The sequence below is a fragment of the Choloepus didactylus genome, chromosome 20 (genome assembly GCF_015220235.1).
Source record: "Choloepus didactylus isolate mChoDid1 chromosome 20, mChoDid1.pri, whole genome shotgun sequence".
In the NCBI taxonomy this organism is placed as follows: Eukaryota; Metazoa; Chordata; class Mammalia; order Pilosa; family Megalonychidae; genus Choloepus; species Choloepus didactylus.
Window position 1 is genome coordinate 49,142,962 of NC_051326.1, and position 19,009 is coordinate 49,161,970.

Consider the following 19,009-nt stretch of genomic DNA (forward strand, 5'->3'; position numbering starts at 1 on the left):
AAAACGGGTGTATTTGAAAAGTTATCTAAGTTCTAAAACTAAGAATAATTACTAAAAACACATGACAAATGCTTCTCACCTGAGTAGAATCAAAAATTAAATGAGTGTTTTTCCTAATCCTTTTTCATTTTAAAATAAGCGTGTCTTAAGGGTGCCAAACCATTTCTATACTGCAAAGCTGTCTTCATCCAACAGGAGATTTTAAAAATGGTAATAAATTAAATTAATTATAAAAGTAAAATAAAATTTAGCTACATAAAAATAAGAAGAGATGAAAGCCACTCAGAGGAATACTGGGAAAATTAGCAGGAATTGGTGACATTCCAGGGGAATTCATAATTTACATTTTTACATTTCTCCTACAGCTGGAAAGGCCTTAAGCAATACTGCAAATTCTAAACTGCCAAGAAAGCTTATATTTTTCAAAAGGTATGTCAGCTGTTCATATTAGCAACCAAATATGAGTTCTCACCTTCTATCTCAGGAATCTTGAATTTTACTCCTAAAATGATTTTCAGTGGCTATGCACTTTAATTGTATTCAACTTATTTTACTTAAGGCTTAAAAGCTAAACACTAAAAATCACATAACATAGTGCTTTGTACTGACAGCAACCCTTTTTAACAATCCCAGCCAAAACGGCACTCACCTGAAAATAAAACCTCTTTCAATGAATATATTTACAATAATGCTCAAACAGTAGATAATTTAGCTCAATGATTAAATAGTCCAAATATAGATAACATATGCTTTTGGGTTAAAGAACTGATTATGCACTTACAGATATTTTAAATTTTCCAAGTCTTCAAATGATCCACTAGGTATCTTCTTGATCTGATTATTGTTGAGAAGCCTATGAAAGAGAGTTTCAATAAGAATTTTTTTAAAAGTCTACATTCTTACAGCCTTGGAAAAAGGTCACAAAATTATTTAGCTACAGGCCTTAATATCAACATACACTAAAAACTAAAATTAACACAACAAATGGTATTTTTGGTGTGTTAACCCCTGTGATTACAAATTTTCCTAAGTAATGACTGCCCATATCACCCCACATTATTTCAACTTTGTATACAATACAAAAAGAATTCTCTCCTATACAAAGGAATATATACCTTTACTCTGCTACGTCTTAGAATTTCTGCTTTAGCCATGATGATCATGGTCGATTTAAAGGCAATCACAGAAATATAGGGTGTTCTAGCAAGATGTGTTATTAAAGGTTGGTCATCTAGTACAATGAGCCACTCATTTTCACATATAAGGACACTGAGAGGCAGTGCAGCTAAGCGATTTTCCCATGGAGGTCACACAGTTAACTGGCAATAGGGTTCCTGTTTCCCATTTCCATGACATTGCCCTATGCCAATCACTCATCGTCCTGTTGCAGAAGAGCAGATTCAAACATGCTTTCATAGGCTTTTCATTGTGTTAAATGTATTGCAAATCACTCCAGCAGTGGTCTATCTACCCTTGGGGGTATAACTACTGGGGCATAAATGAACTGTATTGAAAGGTCTTTCTGAATTTGCTGAACTCAGGAGGGGCAGCATCTTTCTCAACCTTACAATCAAAGACCTGAAAGAGCATATGAAATCAAACTTCATCCACAAGCAACAAAAGTGATGCTACATACAATTATTCAAATGAAGAGAAGAAAATTTGGATGCTTTTACAGATTAACCCAATATATAATAAGTAGGTAGACGGACATCAGACAAGACGGACAAATGGACAAATGAAAGAACTGCTGCTAAGCACAGAATTCCATAGTCCTTGCATTTTAATTTGCTTATTTTCTGGTTTCAGTCTCACTTTTCCCCATTCATGCCCAGTTATTGAGGAAAAGAGCATATTGTCTATACTATTTGAGATACAGCTACAGGTAAATGGCATAATGATTTTATATATATTTTCCCAATTGGTAACCAATAGACGATTTCAACTTACAATGTATTCAAGTTTCTCAGCCGTCTGAATGCCCCAGGTTGGATCTCTCTAATTCTGTTAAAGCGAAGATCCCTGTGAAGAAACAAGAAATCCATCTATAAATGAGAGAAGACTGCAATCATCGCTAGTCTTTGCTTTTCTTAAGTATTCAGCTTCAAAATTGTGGTAAGGCATTTTAAAAACCACTCAGTTCACCTCTGAGAGGAATCATCTCTTTGCTGAGGTTAACGTATGCATTAGTCCATCTGAATGACAGATCAATGATACCACATTACAGAAATTTGTTTAAACAATAATTATGGAGAAACAAAAAGTTGCTAAAATAACTCACTCACTATATGTCCCCCCTCTGCCAAGCCACTGTAAAATTTAGTGTAAGTCTTCAGATAATAAACATGGGTGAGATGTACATACAGTCAAGATAAGCACTCCATAGTCTGTGTGACTGCATAAACATTTTAGCTTTTACTCCAATAATTTCATGAGTTGTTCATCTGCTAACTATCTAGAACAATATTTCAATGAGGAAGTTTATTTACACTGAATGTCTCAAAATCACAAAGCTAATTAAGCATATGATTCAGGAAAATAAGACTATCTAATATATGTATTTTTCATCTTATGTTTCCAAACAGACATTTTAAATATAGTTAAATGTGTACTGGAAAAGCAGCTATTTTTCCCCCAAGGGCAGGGAGAGATCCTCCTCCCATAAAACAGAGGACATGAAAAGTTTGACATAGAGACTGAAATGCTGAGCTGATCCTGCAGAAGTGAGAAATGTATTGACTGATGCTTTTAGACTTAACTCTCTCAGGCAGAAAGAGAGGAGGACGACTGATTCGTGCAGAAAGCAACTCCAGTGACAGGATAATCAAGTTCAGGTCAAAAAGTCATGAAAGCAGCTATGAGAAGTGAAGAAGCAAGTTTTTTAGAAACTTCTGTTTTTACTTTCCTTAGAAGGCCCATCTCTAGCTGGAGATAAAAACTATAAAAAGTAACAAGTATGAAAGTCACTATGAAAAACGCAAAGATCGGTTCCCTTTTCAAATCAGTCTTAGACAAATCAAAATTCCTTACTCACACAGGTCCAAGCCATTCTAACACAGCCCAACACGGGTGTGAGCAACACTGGGTCCAAATCACAAATGAATGTTTCTATTACAAAATTCACTGAACTCTTTTAAGGCTTATCATTTTTTAAGGAATATGATTGTTCTCAGCCAATTTTAATAATTATAAGTGATTTACAGAATTCATTCTGGTTAATGGTTCAATAAGAGGCTTCTTAGAAAGTATTTGTTTGATTGCTTAGAAGTCAGCAAATAAATTGTGGTGCCTTCCAGCATTTGCCGCTTGGTTTGGGTCAAGTTCCTGAGAAGCAGAGGGTCATTTTTCTTTCAGTCTACCCAGGTAATCAAAGTCATAATTTTACCTGTGTTTCCAAACTGTGGACACCTCATCCTCATTTGCTTCCTTCCATGATTCCTTTTATCTGTCAATACATACTCTTTCCTTGGCCACCCTCTATCCCTACACTGACATGTTTACTTTTAAATAAATGAGAATGTAATTTATATTCATATTCAAAATATCACAAGTAGCTCCAAATTGGGGTAGTGGTAAAAGTCAGAAAAATTAAAGAAGGAAAAAACAGAGGGGAAAAAGCAACTCATCCAATGGATAAAGGTTTTTAACGATGAAACATTTGCTATAGAAAATATGGATCAATTATTTCTAAGGAAAGAATTTTGACTAGCTAAAACTTCAGTTTAAACACAAATGATTGGAAACAATCTCTCTTACCTCACACAAAACAAATACATGAGTTTCATAACATTCGAACAGCTATACTCTGCACAGATACTGGGGAAAATTTTCTCCTGGAATACCATACCACAAGATAGAATTTTAAAGTGTGAATTGATCTAGACATTTTCTAATCAAGAAACCAAAACCTAAACTCCAGAGTAAAGATGGAGGCTTCAACGTGTGTGTGTGTGTGTGTGTGTGTGTGTGTGTGTGTGTGTGTGTGTGTTTATATATATATATATATATATACATATATATTTAAATATATATATATATATATTTACTCCCTGTTCCCTGTCCAAATCCACACTCAAATGACAGAGAGGGGACAGTGGCAGAAGCATTTCAGAAACTAAAAAAGCAGACTGATGAGGGATAAAGAACTTGACAATTTAAAATTAAAACCAAGCTACAAACCAGTCTTAATTACATCACAAATTCATTCCCAAATCTCAAATTGGTGTCACTAAATGCTCTGTAGAAAAGGTCAAGTTCTTTATCCTGGAAAAAGGGTAAAAGAGAGAGTTCCCTTTCCAACAAAAGATGAATCTTAGCAGCTACACTGAAACTATAAAGCAGAACCAAATCGAAATTCTAGAACTGAAAGACAAATAGCTGAAATGAAAAAATCATTGCACGGGCTTAACAACATAATAATGAATAATGAAGAAGAGTGGGGGAGGGAAACTGAAGGTAGAACATTTAAAATCTGGAAAACAGAGAGGAAAAAATATTTATGCATGCAATATTTACACACACACATAAATATATATTTGTGTGTGTACTTTATTTTTCCATCTGATACCACAGCTAGAATGCCTGCCACCAAATTATAACGTGTTTGGAATAATGGGACTTAGAATATAGGTTGTGCATTGTACAGACATCACTTTTGGGAATTCAGGGGGATGCCTCAGAAACAGTCATCTTCCAGAAAATTGAAAATACAGTAGAGAGAAGAAGAAAGGGAGGGAGGGAGGGAAGAAGGAAGAATAATTAGTACCAGGTTAGAGGAAACTCCCTTTTTGGCAAACAAGAATTCAGAAACTAAGAAAGATTAAGTGATTTATCTAAAGTCACTCACTCTGTAAGTAACAGGACTGGAAATGAAACTAAAATCAGCCCAGAGCTTTTTCCTCAGCACCAAATTGCTCCCAATAGAGGCCTTCAAGAAGGTTTTAATCCTTGCTGGTAAAATTCACAAGATACCCCCCTCCCATCCCTCTAACACTTACGTTCAAGGCTTTATTCAAAATTTTATAGTGCTGCCTCTTCTGACCCACTTGCTAAAGTCAATAAGCTCTCTGAGGTTTAAAGAACAACCTGGAATAACTATTAAAAATGAAATAAGAATTTTTCAAATTAGATCCTCAAAAACAGAACTCAGGTTAGTTTATACTTTTTATTTTAAAAAACCGGCAAACTTCTCCAAGAAAAACGTTTTCAATTTTTTTTGTTTTTTGTTTTTGCATGTGTTTTGCATGTTTGTTTGTTTCCATTATTCCAAAAATCTTGATGGAACCAAAAAAAAAAAACTACCAGGAAAAAAAGGGGAAAGAATAGCACTAGTACAAGTTTATATTCAATATCTAAATTCACAGTTCATTACAGGACCATAGAATAATTAAAGTTTAGAACTAAAAGGAATTTAGAGATCAAAGTTTTAATCTAATCCCCTCTAGGGCTTTCAAATTTTAAAACCCTTTTAACAGTAACATCTAACAGACAAACCACTCAGTAATGTTTAATATAATCATTAAAAAGTAACTATGGGGTGTTCTTTTTTACTTTAATTGCTCTTTTTCACTTTAATTATTATGCTTGTTATTTGTGTGTGTGTGGTAATAAAAGTGTCAGGGATTGATTTTGGTGATGAATGCACAACTATGTAATGGTACTGTGAACAATCTAATATACAATTTGTTTTGTATGACTGCATGGTATGTGAATATATCTCAATAAAATGTATTTTTTAAAAAAAAAGTAACTATGGGGGAAAAAAGTCAATCATTAAAGACTATTATAAAGTTCATTTTACTAGAACCTTCAGTTAATATCTCATATTTAAAATACGATAATTTTGACTGTTTCCATATTTACCAACTGACGTGCTTTAATCAACTTTTTAAAAAAATTGGTTGTAATAACAAATATACAACTCAAAATTCCCCGTTTAACCATATGTAAGTGTACAATTCAATAGCATTAATTACATTCACAACATTGTGCTACCATCATGATATCCATTACCCCTACTTTTTCATCATCGCAAACAGAAACTTCACCATTAAGCCCCATCCCCGGCCCGTGGGAACCTATAAACAACTATCTGTCTCTAAGAAGTTTGCTTCTTCTAGGTGTTTCACATAAGCAGAATCATAGCATATTTGTCTTTTTGTGCTTGTCTTATTTCAGCCAACACCAAGTGGCACATGGATTAATTTACTTTTTAATTTAAAAAAATTAAGAAGGCCCTGTCAACAAATTCAAAATTACACATTATATGCTATTTGATTTGAGAACCAACAGTAATTCAATTATAGACTAAAATTTAACCATGTCAGAGCATCAAAACTTAACAAAAAAAAAATGTTTTTTAGTATGGCGGTTAGACCTATTATATTTTGTTCTTTCTAAGATTTGCTTTGTATTATCAAGCTATGTTTCTAACTGACAAGAACCAGCATATTACTTGCAAGTATTTCTCTAAAAAGAATTATTTTTATTCTTTTAATAAATACATTTTTATTCTTTTATAAAAGAATCCTTTTATAAAAGAATCCTTTTATAAAAGAATTTTATAAAAGAATCCTTCTATAAAAGAATTTTATAAAAGGATTCTTTTATTCTTTTTATAAAAGAATAAATATAAATTTATTCTTTTAATAAATATATTTAAATAATATAAATATATTTATATTACTATTGCCTCTTTATAGTCTGGATTTTTTAAATGTAATTGGACATCTTTACATATTACATAAGAAATCTGATTGCATTTGGATCACAATGTTAAAAATCATTTGAGGCTGAGTGCATAGTTATCCTCAACTTTATGTGCCCCATTAACTTGTCAAATTTCAGCGAGTGTTCATTGTGCTTCCTGTATTCATTAAGGATATAAGGAAAACAGTATAAACCCCTGATTTTGTGGTTCTTTAATGAGCTTGCTATCTAGTAGTCGGCCTACTTAACACAAACCTAAATTTAGGCCCTGAAAATGTTCTGCTTCAGAGAGGAAAATATTTAAAGAAATATTTTATTGATTTTTAAAATTAGAATTATAGCAGATGCAATATCCCTCTAAAAGCATGAATCCTGGAACACGTTACCAGCCCCCAAGGGTTCTAAAACAACTATTTGGGAAATGCTGGATCACCCATCATGCTCTCCCAATTCAATTTCTTCCCAAAGGTTTAAAACTCCTAGAGATTTACTACTGCTGTAAAATTTGAAAAATAACATTCTAACAGGAGCTCTGATTTTTCAGTAATATCTAGCAGGCCTAAAATTATTCACTTTTTTTTGTCCTAATGAATGTCTTTTAGATATTGAAAGAATAAACAGTCTGTTAATGACAGTGCTATTCTTAGCATAGGAGGAAAACAAATCTAACACTATTGATTTGCTTTTAGTTTCTATTATGTTGTCTTTTTATGCATAGTCTTACATGGCACAAAATTCTTTAGAGTCAGTGATCACGGTTTGATGTCATTCATTCACGTTTTCATTTAACAAATACTGGTCGAGCAGCAATTCTAAGTTGGTCACTGGAAAACAGAAACCCACTGAAGAATTTCAAGCAGGCACCACAGTGGTGGCAGGAAAAATACATGGAGAAAGAGGATGGGCTTGAGCTATATTTTCAAGGTAGAATCAGTAAGGTTTGCTGAGGGACTGGATGTGTGGTGGGCAGGAAAGAAGGAATTGTGGAAGACTCTTAGTTCAACTACTGGTGACTGGAGCCATTCGCTGGGAATGGAGGGATTAAAAGTTGGAGGGAGGATGTAGAGCAGGTTGGGGCACTGGTTGGAATCAAGGGTTCATTTAGGATACATTAAGTTTGAGATGCCAAGGAGAATAGTAAGTCTGGAGCTCAGAGGAGAAGTCCACCATGTAAGTGTAAATGTAAGAGCTCTTAGTATAGTAAGGCATAGAACTACACTTAAAGTAAGTAGGAAAAACCACTTAGGAGAAGGTGTGGGGAGAGGGCCGAGGAAGGGAGAGGAGAAAACAACAGGGAAGGCCTGGGAAGTTCTGGAGAACATTCACATTTAGAGGTAGAGAAGAGGGCGAAGCCAATAAAGGAGAGAGAAACGAAGTCAGGGAGATGAAAGGGAAACTTATGTTCCCGAAACTGAAAGAGGAAAATGCTTTCAAGGAGCTCAACTCTGAGAGGTTTCAACTGGACACACCAAATGACGTTCATTAATGTCTACTGTAAAATGTTTTATCTGTATCTGTGTAATGTACTTATGTCCATATTAAAATAAGTTTAAAACTTCTCATGTAAGGAGTAATTTTATGGAATCTTTGAATAGAAAAAAATTTTTAAAACTATACTGAAATTTAATCCAGAACACACTAAATCTCCCTGAAGGTTTAAACATGCAACTACAGTTCCTCTCTTTTTGAAACCTTTAAATAAATTATTCAAGCATGATACAGTCTATTTTTCCCAGTAAAGTTACTAATTTCTAATATTTGCTATTGGAAAAAGCAAACTCAGTTCTAACGTCATGTAGAAAATCTGTTAGAACAAGAGTTAACACGTCTTTTCATACTAGAAGATCCCATAATATCAAAACATAAAAATGAAAAGAAACTGCCCAATTAAAAAAAAAAATCCAACTCTTAGTTCAAACTGTGTATTTTTAAAATCTAATCTTGCAGAGTAAAGGGGATGAAATTCTTACCTTGTGGTTGAACACTGGAAAAATACTCTATTCTAATGTATATCAAATTTTTAATCCAGGAAATCAGTAATTTATCTAGATGTATCCCTATTTCTATTCAAAATTATAAAGACAATATTGTTCTTTGAGACAGGGAGCACTGTCAAATGGAGTCAAGAAACCTTAGTTCTAGTAGCTCATCTAAGTAGCTCTATGACTCAAGCCCAATTGAAACTTTCCTTTATTAAGGGAATTTCCTAAAAAATCAAATTTGTTGATGTACATTTAAAATCTTTATCCCATAGGTAGCAAAGCAACTCACAGCCCAAATCCTGTCTTCAAGTATGTTCTGTTCACATAGTTTGGGCCTCCATGGTATTTTATAAAATACAAATTAATTGTCAACATTTTTTAATTAGGATACTTACATTAAAATTGTTCTGATTCTTTTTTTAATTTTTCTAAAATAATCTATAAACCCTGGACTTTGCACTTCCAAAAGTACACTGAACTGTCAGCTGTCCCCTGAGAAAGGAGGTGTCACTGGCCCTGAGGCTCCACTTTTTCTCACCCCAGCCCATTTCAGTCTTTCACACCTCTGGTCTCTACAGGCATATTACTTTCAGCCCTGACTCTAGTGCTTACCTCTCTCCACCCTGACTTAAAGTAATCTCTAATGATATCAAATTTTTTATTCAAAATATGTCTCACTGCCAGTTATGGAAACCTGACCTGAATTAGGTTAGGTGTAAGGAAGGGGTCATTTAACAGAGCGATATCAGAATATGTCACACGACTGAAGGCAGAACGAACACTCAAAGCTTGGGTGGATGTTCCTGAGCATTACAATGCATTGAAAATCCCGGACTTGAACACTCCTATACTTCTTTCTCTCTTTCCCTCTCCACCTCCTGACTCTCCTTCTCTTTATACAGTGGCTTCCTCCACAACGTGGGGAACACGGCCTCCAGCCTACAGTGCCCACCAGGACAGCCCCTCCTTCTTCAGCAGCATGGCAAGCCCCTCTAGGGTAGTGTGGATGGGGAACAAGAAGTAGGTTATTCCCAAGAAAGAAGAGACACAGGCTACGCCAGAGATGACAGATGCCTCCACAGCGACCTTTCTTGGGAAACTGACCAACACGTTACAGAAAAGCAGACTCTGTTATTCTTGGGTGTGTTCTGAGGATTTAACGAGAAAATATACATGTAGACTAGTAAGTGGTAAAAAAAAAATAAGTTAAAATTATGTGGAAAAGGCAGCAGCAATAATAAAAACATAGCCCAAATGTCACCTGACATTACCTGCTGAGTAAAAATGAGGTATGTTTACAACACATGTCCCAGTGCTCCAAGACCTGACCTGCTTGAGAATTTGGAAAGTCCCGTTTCTCTGCTCAGCAATAGCTGCCCCTCCAAAAACACTCTTTCCAGGAAGGCTGGGATGGCATGGGTGAGTGGTGGAAGCCAGCAAGGTGAAGCTCTCCCATAAACTCACAACCGCAGCCAGCAGCTCTGCTGCAGCTCTGTGCCCTGAACACAAGCCACCCAGTCACAGCCAATTTCCTGCAGGGATGTTTCTCCCTCTAAGGAGAGACAGAAAGCTCCTTTTGCTTCTTTTGCTTCTTGAGGCCAGCTCTTTCAGAGGGGTTTCCTGCAGGAGAGGTGCTGGGCTGCCAGTGACCCAGCTGCTTCCTTTCTATCACAGCCCTTTGCCTCCCAGACACACCCGGCTCTCTGGCAGGGACCGAGCAAGGGGATGGGCAGGTGGAGCCTTGCACTCTTCCTCGAGTCACCGACAGTCCCTGGGACTTCTGGCCCAGTTGCTGGGGCTGCCTGCTGTCTCTCCCCAGTTCAGCTTCTTTAGGATCTCCAGGCCATCAGACAAAATAATCTGATCCCCCAAACGTAGACTCTCCCTCAGGGTTCCTGAGTTCCAAGCAATTCAAGAGACCTGCCTGAAGCTCCTTCAATGACAGTTAAGAAGCTTCCAGCTTATTCTGGGAATTTAGAGGCTGGTCTGCTCAGAGCAGAAAGAGCTCTCCAGGGGGTGGCTTTTCCTTGTCTTCATTCCTCAATCCAACAGTTTCATATCCCACTAGGAAAAAATCCCAGCCTTCTACTAGTCATATCATATCCTCACAAGAGGAAGTGAGATAATAAGTTTTTAATTATCGAACAATGAAAATGTCTTGCTTCAAGCAATATAATAACAATACTATCTTGCTGGCATCTCCAGAAGTACAGACAACAGCATTCCCAGTTCAGTCCTAAACTACATCTGCCCCACTAAAAATAGCCGAAAACGATGTATTTTCAATCGATTATAGATGCTATATCGAAGTTTTTAAATCAAATTGTCATATTAAAGTTAGCAAAAAGCAATTGTATTTTAATTGTCAATAAGTTTGACTTCTGTTTAAATAATAAACCCACCTAACCCACTGTTCACCAAACTTTTTCCCCCATCTTCCTAGAACTACAATGCTGCCAAAAGCCTTCCAAAATTTAGATCTGGAATGGGGTGAAAATTTTGCATTTCTAAAAAGAGAGGTTTGTCCATTGTTAAAAGGCAAAAATCGCCTCAGCGAGGATGAAAAAAAAAAAAGGAAGGCCCTGTGCTATGTATACTGCGGCGCAACCAAAAAATGCTTTGGACTAATTGCTAAAACCTGTCCTGAACTGGGAGAACTCTACTGAAGTGCTGAAGAAATAATGTGCAGACTCTTCCCCATAAAACAAAAACTTTAAAAAAGGAATAAGAACCCCTCATATTTAAGACTAAAATATATTTAAGATCTAAGTTTCGCCACACAGCTCTAAGTTTCCTGCCCAAATCCTAGAGACAGTATTCTTAAGAATGTTTAAACTAGCACAAAAAGAGAGAATGGAAACCAAACCCAAATAATCTTCAACAAAGGCATTATTCTAGCTGCAACGATAAGCTCTGTCATCGGGAACAAGGGGAAACATGTATAGACTTTGGCAATTGCGGGCAGGAATAAATGGAACTTCCCGGAAGGTTATCTGCACAATCTCAGAGCTGAGTAAATCAGGGAGCTTATATTTGCTTTGGACCCACTCTTCTTTCTGCATTAAAAACGTCTGGAGGCTGAACTTGCTTTTATGCCTGTGCTAAGGTTTAGAAATGAGGTATAATCCCTCATCCTTTGTTTCTTCCATTGTCCGGTCCTGAATAAGCAGGGAGTAAAAAAGCCTTCTTAAAACACGCCAGAGTGTTTCAGCTGACAAAGCACATGTATTTAAAAATAAAAATAAAAGATGTATGTCCTTTCATTTTTAAAGCAACACCTCCTCTTCTTTAATTTAGTAATCTAGTTATCCCTAGAACTAACTGTGGACTAAGATTATTTGATAAACCTTTCTTCACCTGGAATGACCGCTTTCTTTACGTAAATCCTGTCCAAACTTTACAGCCCCTATTTTGCATTTTTTTCTAAATGGAATGATAAAAATCTTGAGAACTCAAAAGTGATCCTTAGAATCATCTTAACGGAGGCAGAAATTGAGGTGAGAGGTTCCACTGCTTACCCAAAATCACAAAAATAGAGGGAGGTTGGGTCTCCTGGCTCCAGCAATGTCCTGCTGTCGCACCCAACCTCGCTCACCAGACTGAAATCTCCTAAGAGAGAATACTTGCTAAATATGTATTCCAAGTCATAGAATGATGACCCTGTCTTCTTCAAAGCATCTAACTTATAGGAGTGTAGACTACATTCAATTCATATAAACAGAGTACTTTTTAACTTAAATATATTTTAATCCTTTCCTTCCTGTGTAAATCATGTAATTTACAAATCACCATGACCACATCACGTTCAGTGTGATTTATTATGTTCATTACAGTCCTTTTCTATATTTGCAGGTTTTAAGAAATAAGGTATTGTAATAACATGTTTTTGATGTAGAATACAGACCCCAAAATATTGTTCTACAGCATCCCTGATCATCAATTAGCCCCTGATTTTACACTCACAGACAGCAGAGTGACGGGGAACTACTGGCCGATGCAGCCATTATTTCACTGTTGGATGGCTCTAGTTCTTGGCAGGGTCTTGCTATGTGAAGCCAGGATTTCCTTCCTTGTCACTTCTGGATCTAATCTTTGGGGCCACAAAGAACAGTCCAGTCCCTTTTCTAGTCATTCACTTATTAATATTTATTAAACATCCACCCCACGGTGGACACTGTCTTAGAAGTTGCAAACACAGAGATGAGTAAATTATCACTACTGCCCTGAAGGAAACTACAGTCTAGAGCAGAGGTTCTCAAACCTTAGCATGCTTTAGAATCACTAAGGGACTTGTAAAAACAGATTACTGGCCCTCAGCCCCCAAGTTTCTGAGTCAGAAGGTCTGCGGTGAGGTGAAGAATTTGCATTTCTGAAAAGTTCCCAGCCAATATTGAGACTGCTAATCCAGGGACCACACTTTGAGAACCACAGGTCTAAAAGCATAAAGAAGCCTGCAAAGACTTAAGCCATAATGTTTACTACAGTATGAAGTAAATGGGAAAAGAGAAGTGCCTGATTATGGCTGGGAGAATGAGGGAAGGCCACACAGAGTAAACGATGCTTGATTTAAGGCCTGTATGATGGGGAGCGGTTTGCTAAATGGGTAAAGAGTTTTGGTTGGAGGGGAACATCTGTGCAAGACAGAGTTGAGAATAATGTCTTAGAGAAGCCACATGTACTCCAGCATAGCCAGAGCACAGGGTGGAGGGGGGGATAACAACACTAACTAGCTTTTATTTTTCTTTTAATTATATCAAGCATAGGAATGATTTCAAAGTCACTCTATTAAGATGCATTCAGAGAATCTAGCTTCTGTACTGTTCCTTCCCCTCTTCCATTAGCAGCTATACATAATTGCTTTAATTTACTCTTTCTTTTTTTCATTTTGAAAATGTATACAAGTATGTGTATTCACCTATGACCCTCTCTTTCTTACATGCACTGTCCACACACTTCTGTAATTTCTTTTTTCACTTAATATATTCTGAAGCTCACTCTATAGCAGTATACACATACTGTTGGCATTCCTTTTTACAGCTACATAGCATATCATTGATGGATTAACATAGATTTTCCAACCAGCCCCTATTGGGGGACATCTGAATTACTTCCAGGGTTGTGCTATTATCAATAGTACTGCAATGACTAGCTTTCTGCATATATCATTTCAAATTTTTGCTAGTGTATTTATGGAATAGATTCCTAGACGTGGGACTACCAGGTCAAAGGATGAATGCTTATAACAATAGCTAACATTTGTTGTGCTCTTGCTACATGCTGGTCACTCTAATAAATGCAAGCATACCTCGTTTTATTGCACTTTGCTTTATTGTGCTTCTCAGATACTGCATTTTTTCAGGTTTGTGGCAATTCTGTGTCAAGCAAGTCTATTACTGCCACTTTCCCAACAGCATGTGCTGTTTGTCTGTATTACATTTTAATTAAGGTATGAATGTGTTTTTAGACATAATGCTGTTGCACACTTAAAAAACTATAACATGGTGCACATACAACTTTTAAGTGCACTGGGAAACCAAAAAAATTTTTGTGACTCTCTCTACTGCGATATTCACTCTATTACTGTGGTCTAGAACTGAACCCGCAATTTCTCTGAGGTCTGCCTGTACATCTTTCATAAATTCATCTGGGGTCCTGACAACCCCAGCTACTATCACGATCGCTCCTTACAGAGAGATTAAGAAACCTGGCCAAAGTCACACAGGTAGCAAGTGACACTGCTGGGGCTTAAACCCATCCGTCTGGCTCTACATTCTATGCTCTCAACTACCATGCTGTCCTGCTTCTAGTTGTCTAACGTCGGCATATTGTTGAGCTTGGACTTCTTCCGCAAGGGAAGAGGTGATGAAGATTTTAACAGAAAAATGACAGGATCAGTTGAATATATTAGAAATTACTCTCATACTACGGCATGGAGGAAAGGCTGAAAATCATGAGCCTGGAGACAAAGGAATCAAAAGGCAATGAAAGTGTCCAGACAAGAGATGACAAGCCTACACCACAGTGGGATTCGTGTGAGGGTAAAGGGGGGCAATACATGAACAAAGAGAAAAAGCGAAACCACAGGCATAGTGAATGATGAGAATAAAAGAGAGAGAAACCTAGAGTGGCTCACAGGCTTCTGGCTGGGGGAGCTGATGGGTGATGCTACAGATAACAGTAAGGAAAAGACCGGAGTACAGCTGGATGAAGCAACTATTAGCTATTCCAGGTGGAGTGGTCAGACAATAAGGAAATACAGCCCTGGGGCTCCTGAGACTATCAGGGCCAGAAATTTGTGCACATATTATTCTTTTCCCACTTTCCTTTACCTGACTAAGCATATAGATCCATACCAATCACATCTCTATGGCTTACTTCAGTTTGTCTTAAATTATGGCATCAAGAGCACAGTGAGATTCCAAGCATGGTCTGATCAGCAGAGATAACAGTGTGGCTAGACTAGGACCTGTTGGGAGAGGCAATCTGCCATGAGTCCTGAACATCCCTGCCTGTTCTTTCTGGGCATGCCAAGAATGCAAGGCCTTGACCCCTTTTGAACCAGGCCATTTCTCAGAGCTGTGTTTGCAGCAAGCAACCTTGAAGGATGAGGTAATGTCTCCTGCCAGTCATGGAGCAGGCTTGCTTATTGAAAGCCGTAAAAGTGGCAATTTCCCCAAGCTCAACATTCCTCTCTGGTAATGTAACCCACTGTCTGTGCAGGCATCCATCAGACACCACCTGCATCCCCCCATGGGCTTTAAGGAGCATGAGGAGTCAAAGTGAACACAAAGCTCATGCTGCTTGGCATGATATGAGTAAAAAGCCCTTTTGTCTCTGTTGTCTCTGAGGCAGGAGTCTCCTATCTTCTGTCAGCATCCATGAACTGTGATATTACCTTCCTTAATCTAAACATGGTTCTTCAAATAAATAAAGACTAATTGCAATAATAAATAAAGCAGCATAATTGGATTAGTCTTTCACAGGAGTCATATCAGACTTTTATAATGAGTTCATATTGGGTTTTGTACAATTGAAGTTCACAAAACTTAACTACAGGAACTGCTTTTAATCAATGACACACCCCCAAATCTAATATTTATGCAGCTGATTTTAAAAATATTATTTAAGTCAGTTCAATATTTATTGAGCAGCTTTGGGAAAAAAATGGAGTCAAGGCTAGAAAGCACAGGATTTTTATCTATAATGATAAATCTAGTTTTATTTCTATTTATTTTCATTCTTATCTTCTTCCTTTGACAAATGATTAGAGGTAGCATACAAAGATTAAACAAAGAAACAATAGGTGTAATAGTCTAAGGAATTAGGGAATAATGAAAACAAGGGCAGAAAAAGAACAATATCAGAATGCAGATGCTAGAGGTTGGATACAAAGTTAGCTCTAAGCATCCTAGCAACCAAAGGAAAGAGAAAAAACTTGATCAAATACAAGCTACATAGATCCCAAACAATTCTTAGCCAATTGTTTGGGAAAAATGAAGCTTTAACTGATACTAGACATAAGCAAAATTTTTCAAAAGGATCCTCATATTAGCCACCCTAGTTGTAGTAAACAATGTCCTTAAAAGCAATTCAATAACTGATTTTATGTGGATGCTTCTGTCTCTCACTCTAAGGCAATGGCATGAGTTTAATATATGATTCAGTAAAAGTCATTACACAATTTTATCATGTTTATCTTGGCTAATCATTTCAGCCTCTAGACATCTTTCTAGACCCTGCTTTGCATTTGAGTTTTATTAACTAATCCTTTTAGGCATGTGTTGTAGACATGTACAATTGGCTTGCACTTTCTTTATCCAAGTTCCCGGAACACACACACAAACACGCGCACAAACGAAGATCAGCCAAAAAAAAAAAAACAAAAAATAAACCCACACAAATCTATGGTACTGGGGGGCATGTAAATGGAGATCAAAAGGCCTTGCTTCAGGTACTGGCTTCATCAGCTTACCAAATATTTCTGGACAATTCAAGTGACAATTATTGAAACTCTACTTCCATATCTATAGAAAGATATTCTCTAGGGATAAAAAGTGCCCCTGGACACTGCACAGGGCAGGCCTGATAACCCCAGCATATACTTCTTGAAATGCATAATTATTAATAACCCGCTTTCACATCGAAGTTTTCCTGTTTGCATGAAAAATAATATGATCACCCAAAGATGCCTATCATGGATCCATAAGAAATTGGTTTACGGGTACATTTGTTGAATATTCTGCAAGATTGTGTTACCAGCTAACGAGTCTCCCCCAAATACCTCCTTTGTAAGACTTTATTAAACGCTTGCCTGAAAAATCAAGCTATATTATATTGAGTGGAAAGTACACCATACAGGAGGTCTGGAGATGGGTGACCCAGGCCCCTCACTCTGGGTCCCTGGCCAAGTCAGCTGATGTCTCTAAACCTTAACCGCCTCATGTATGAAACAAGGAAACCAGCCTCATGCCTGCCCTGGATCCTCTAAAGCAAGAGGATGAGGGAAAAACCAAAAGACACATATATCCATATGTGTGTGTATGTGTGTGTGTGTGTGTGTGTGTGTGTGTGTGTGTGTGTGTAATGAATTGATAGTGAATATCACTAGGCATGGCTGGTCTTATTACTTACATATTGTTTTCCAATATAAGTAGTTTTTCAAGGTGACATATAAGCAGTGATTCTAGTAGTACTGTCTTAGGTTCCTAAAAACCTTGAAGAAAACAGTTTTAATTTGTGCTTTGTTTTCTATCACTGAACAAACAGACAGGTATACACTTCTCTGATGGCTACATGCATAATATTTTGGTTGAATGATATAACAGGTTATTTTTTTAAGAAATATTTAAAGAAAAACCTTTGAATAAAACAAATATATTCCACATCTCCAGCAATTAACTTTTAATACCTTTAGTTGAGAGGGCATACTTCCATTCTGCATGGTAGATAAATTTTGTATTCATCTCAACACACTGCAATTGTGTCATTGAGCAAAGTAAAATCACCTGCCAACTATACTACAGGAGAAATCTGACTTACGAAAGTATGGGGAGGGGGGATTGTTGAAGAATTTTAAAATTTGAGGGGAGCAGGAATTGTTTTCTTCCTCTCATGGATATGTTAAATAAAAAGTAATGGAAAAATACCTTCCTACAGGCAGTTCATAGTTAAGTATATATAGTTAAGTATATATACTTAAGTTAAGTATACAGCCCTGGATGTGCCCAGTTCTTAGCTATTTCACCCGCCTCACAGAGAGTTCCTCTGTCCATCATGATGTGGACTGAGGATATGCGCAATCATTGACTCAATGCTTTCAGGCAGTGCAGAGAATCAGTCTGGCTGTTTTATTTCACCAAAGCATCGGGGAATGATGCTTTTGTAGAATACAATAAAAACGGCTTGAGTGTCACAGCAATGTCAGGTTACCGTAAAAGTTCTTAAACATTTATTTTCAGCCTCTTTCTTTATCTTGTTGCAAACCAGTAACGGGCAAGCTGTACAGTGGCCCCAGTCTGCAGACCACACTCTGAGTAGCACTTCTTTGGGTGACATCCATGGAAACCAGTGAACATGAGCATGAGCTACGACCAAGCAACAGTGCCTCAAGTTGCAAAGTGAAAAAATCAGCAGGCAGTTGGAAGGGGGATACCCAACTTCGTTTATCTCTCGTTATTCCACAGAAATAGGGAGAAGGGTAGATATTAAAGCTCTTTGCTAAAGAGAATACTATCCTGGGCCATTTGCATTGCCTAGTTTAATGCTCTCAATAATCCTCTGAAGAGTTAGGTAATTTGCCACGGTCTCCCAGATGGGCAAGAGGGGGTGCTGTGACTGAAACTCGGGCCTTCATGAATCGAGAGCTAAAATGAGATAGTTCTAGATCACCTAAATATTTTGTTTCCCAAGGTATAGCTTTGAGTTCTCTGTTGTATCTTAGATTTCAAAAAGAAGGCATAAAGATTTAAGAGGTACATGAATGCTTGGGATATACTTTGTCAAATTTGTGATGTATTGTTGTCTTCCCCTCTGGAATTTAAATATCATGAAACTCTCTCAGCCATCATAATTACAACATCTGGCACACAGAAGGTTTTGGTTCAATAAATACTTGCTAAATGAATATACTGAAGGAAAGAAGGAAAAAACTACTAGAATAACTCTCAGGAAGGGCTGGGACCACAGTTTTTGTCCCATGCAACCAGCCTCTGCTGCAATTATAAGTCAAAAACTAAAATATCCTTCTGAAAGTTTGAATGGATTGCATCTTGTTTAAAACAGGGGCTTTGTCTTATTATTCTGTTCTCCAATCCCAAGCA

General features: G+C 37.1%; 1 protein-coding gene across 3 annotated transcripts in view; it reads right to left on the reverse strand.

The window, feature by feature from the left end:
* The window catches only part of PXDN (peroxidasin), a 128,698-nt gene that overhangs the window by 62,591 nt on the left and 47,098 nt on the right, over window positions 1-19,009 (reverse strand). For all 3 annotated transcript variants that reach the window (XM_037813053.1, XM_037813052.1, XM_037813054.1), the window contains exons 2-3: window positions 1,951-2,022; window positions 782-853 (exon numbers count right to left, since the gene is read on the reverse strand). In XM_037813053.1, the coding sequence (XP_037668981.1) occupies window positions 782-853; window positions 1,951-2,022 (144 nt within the window). The remainder of the gene's footprint in view (window positions 1-781; window positions 854-1,950; window positions 2,023-19,009) is intronic.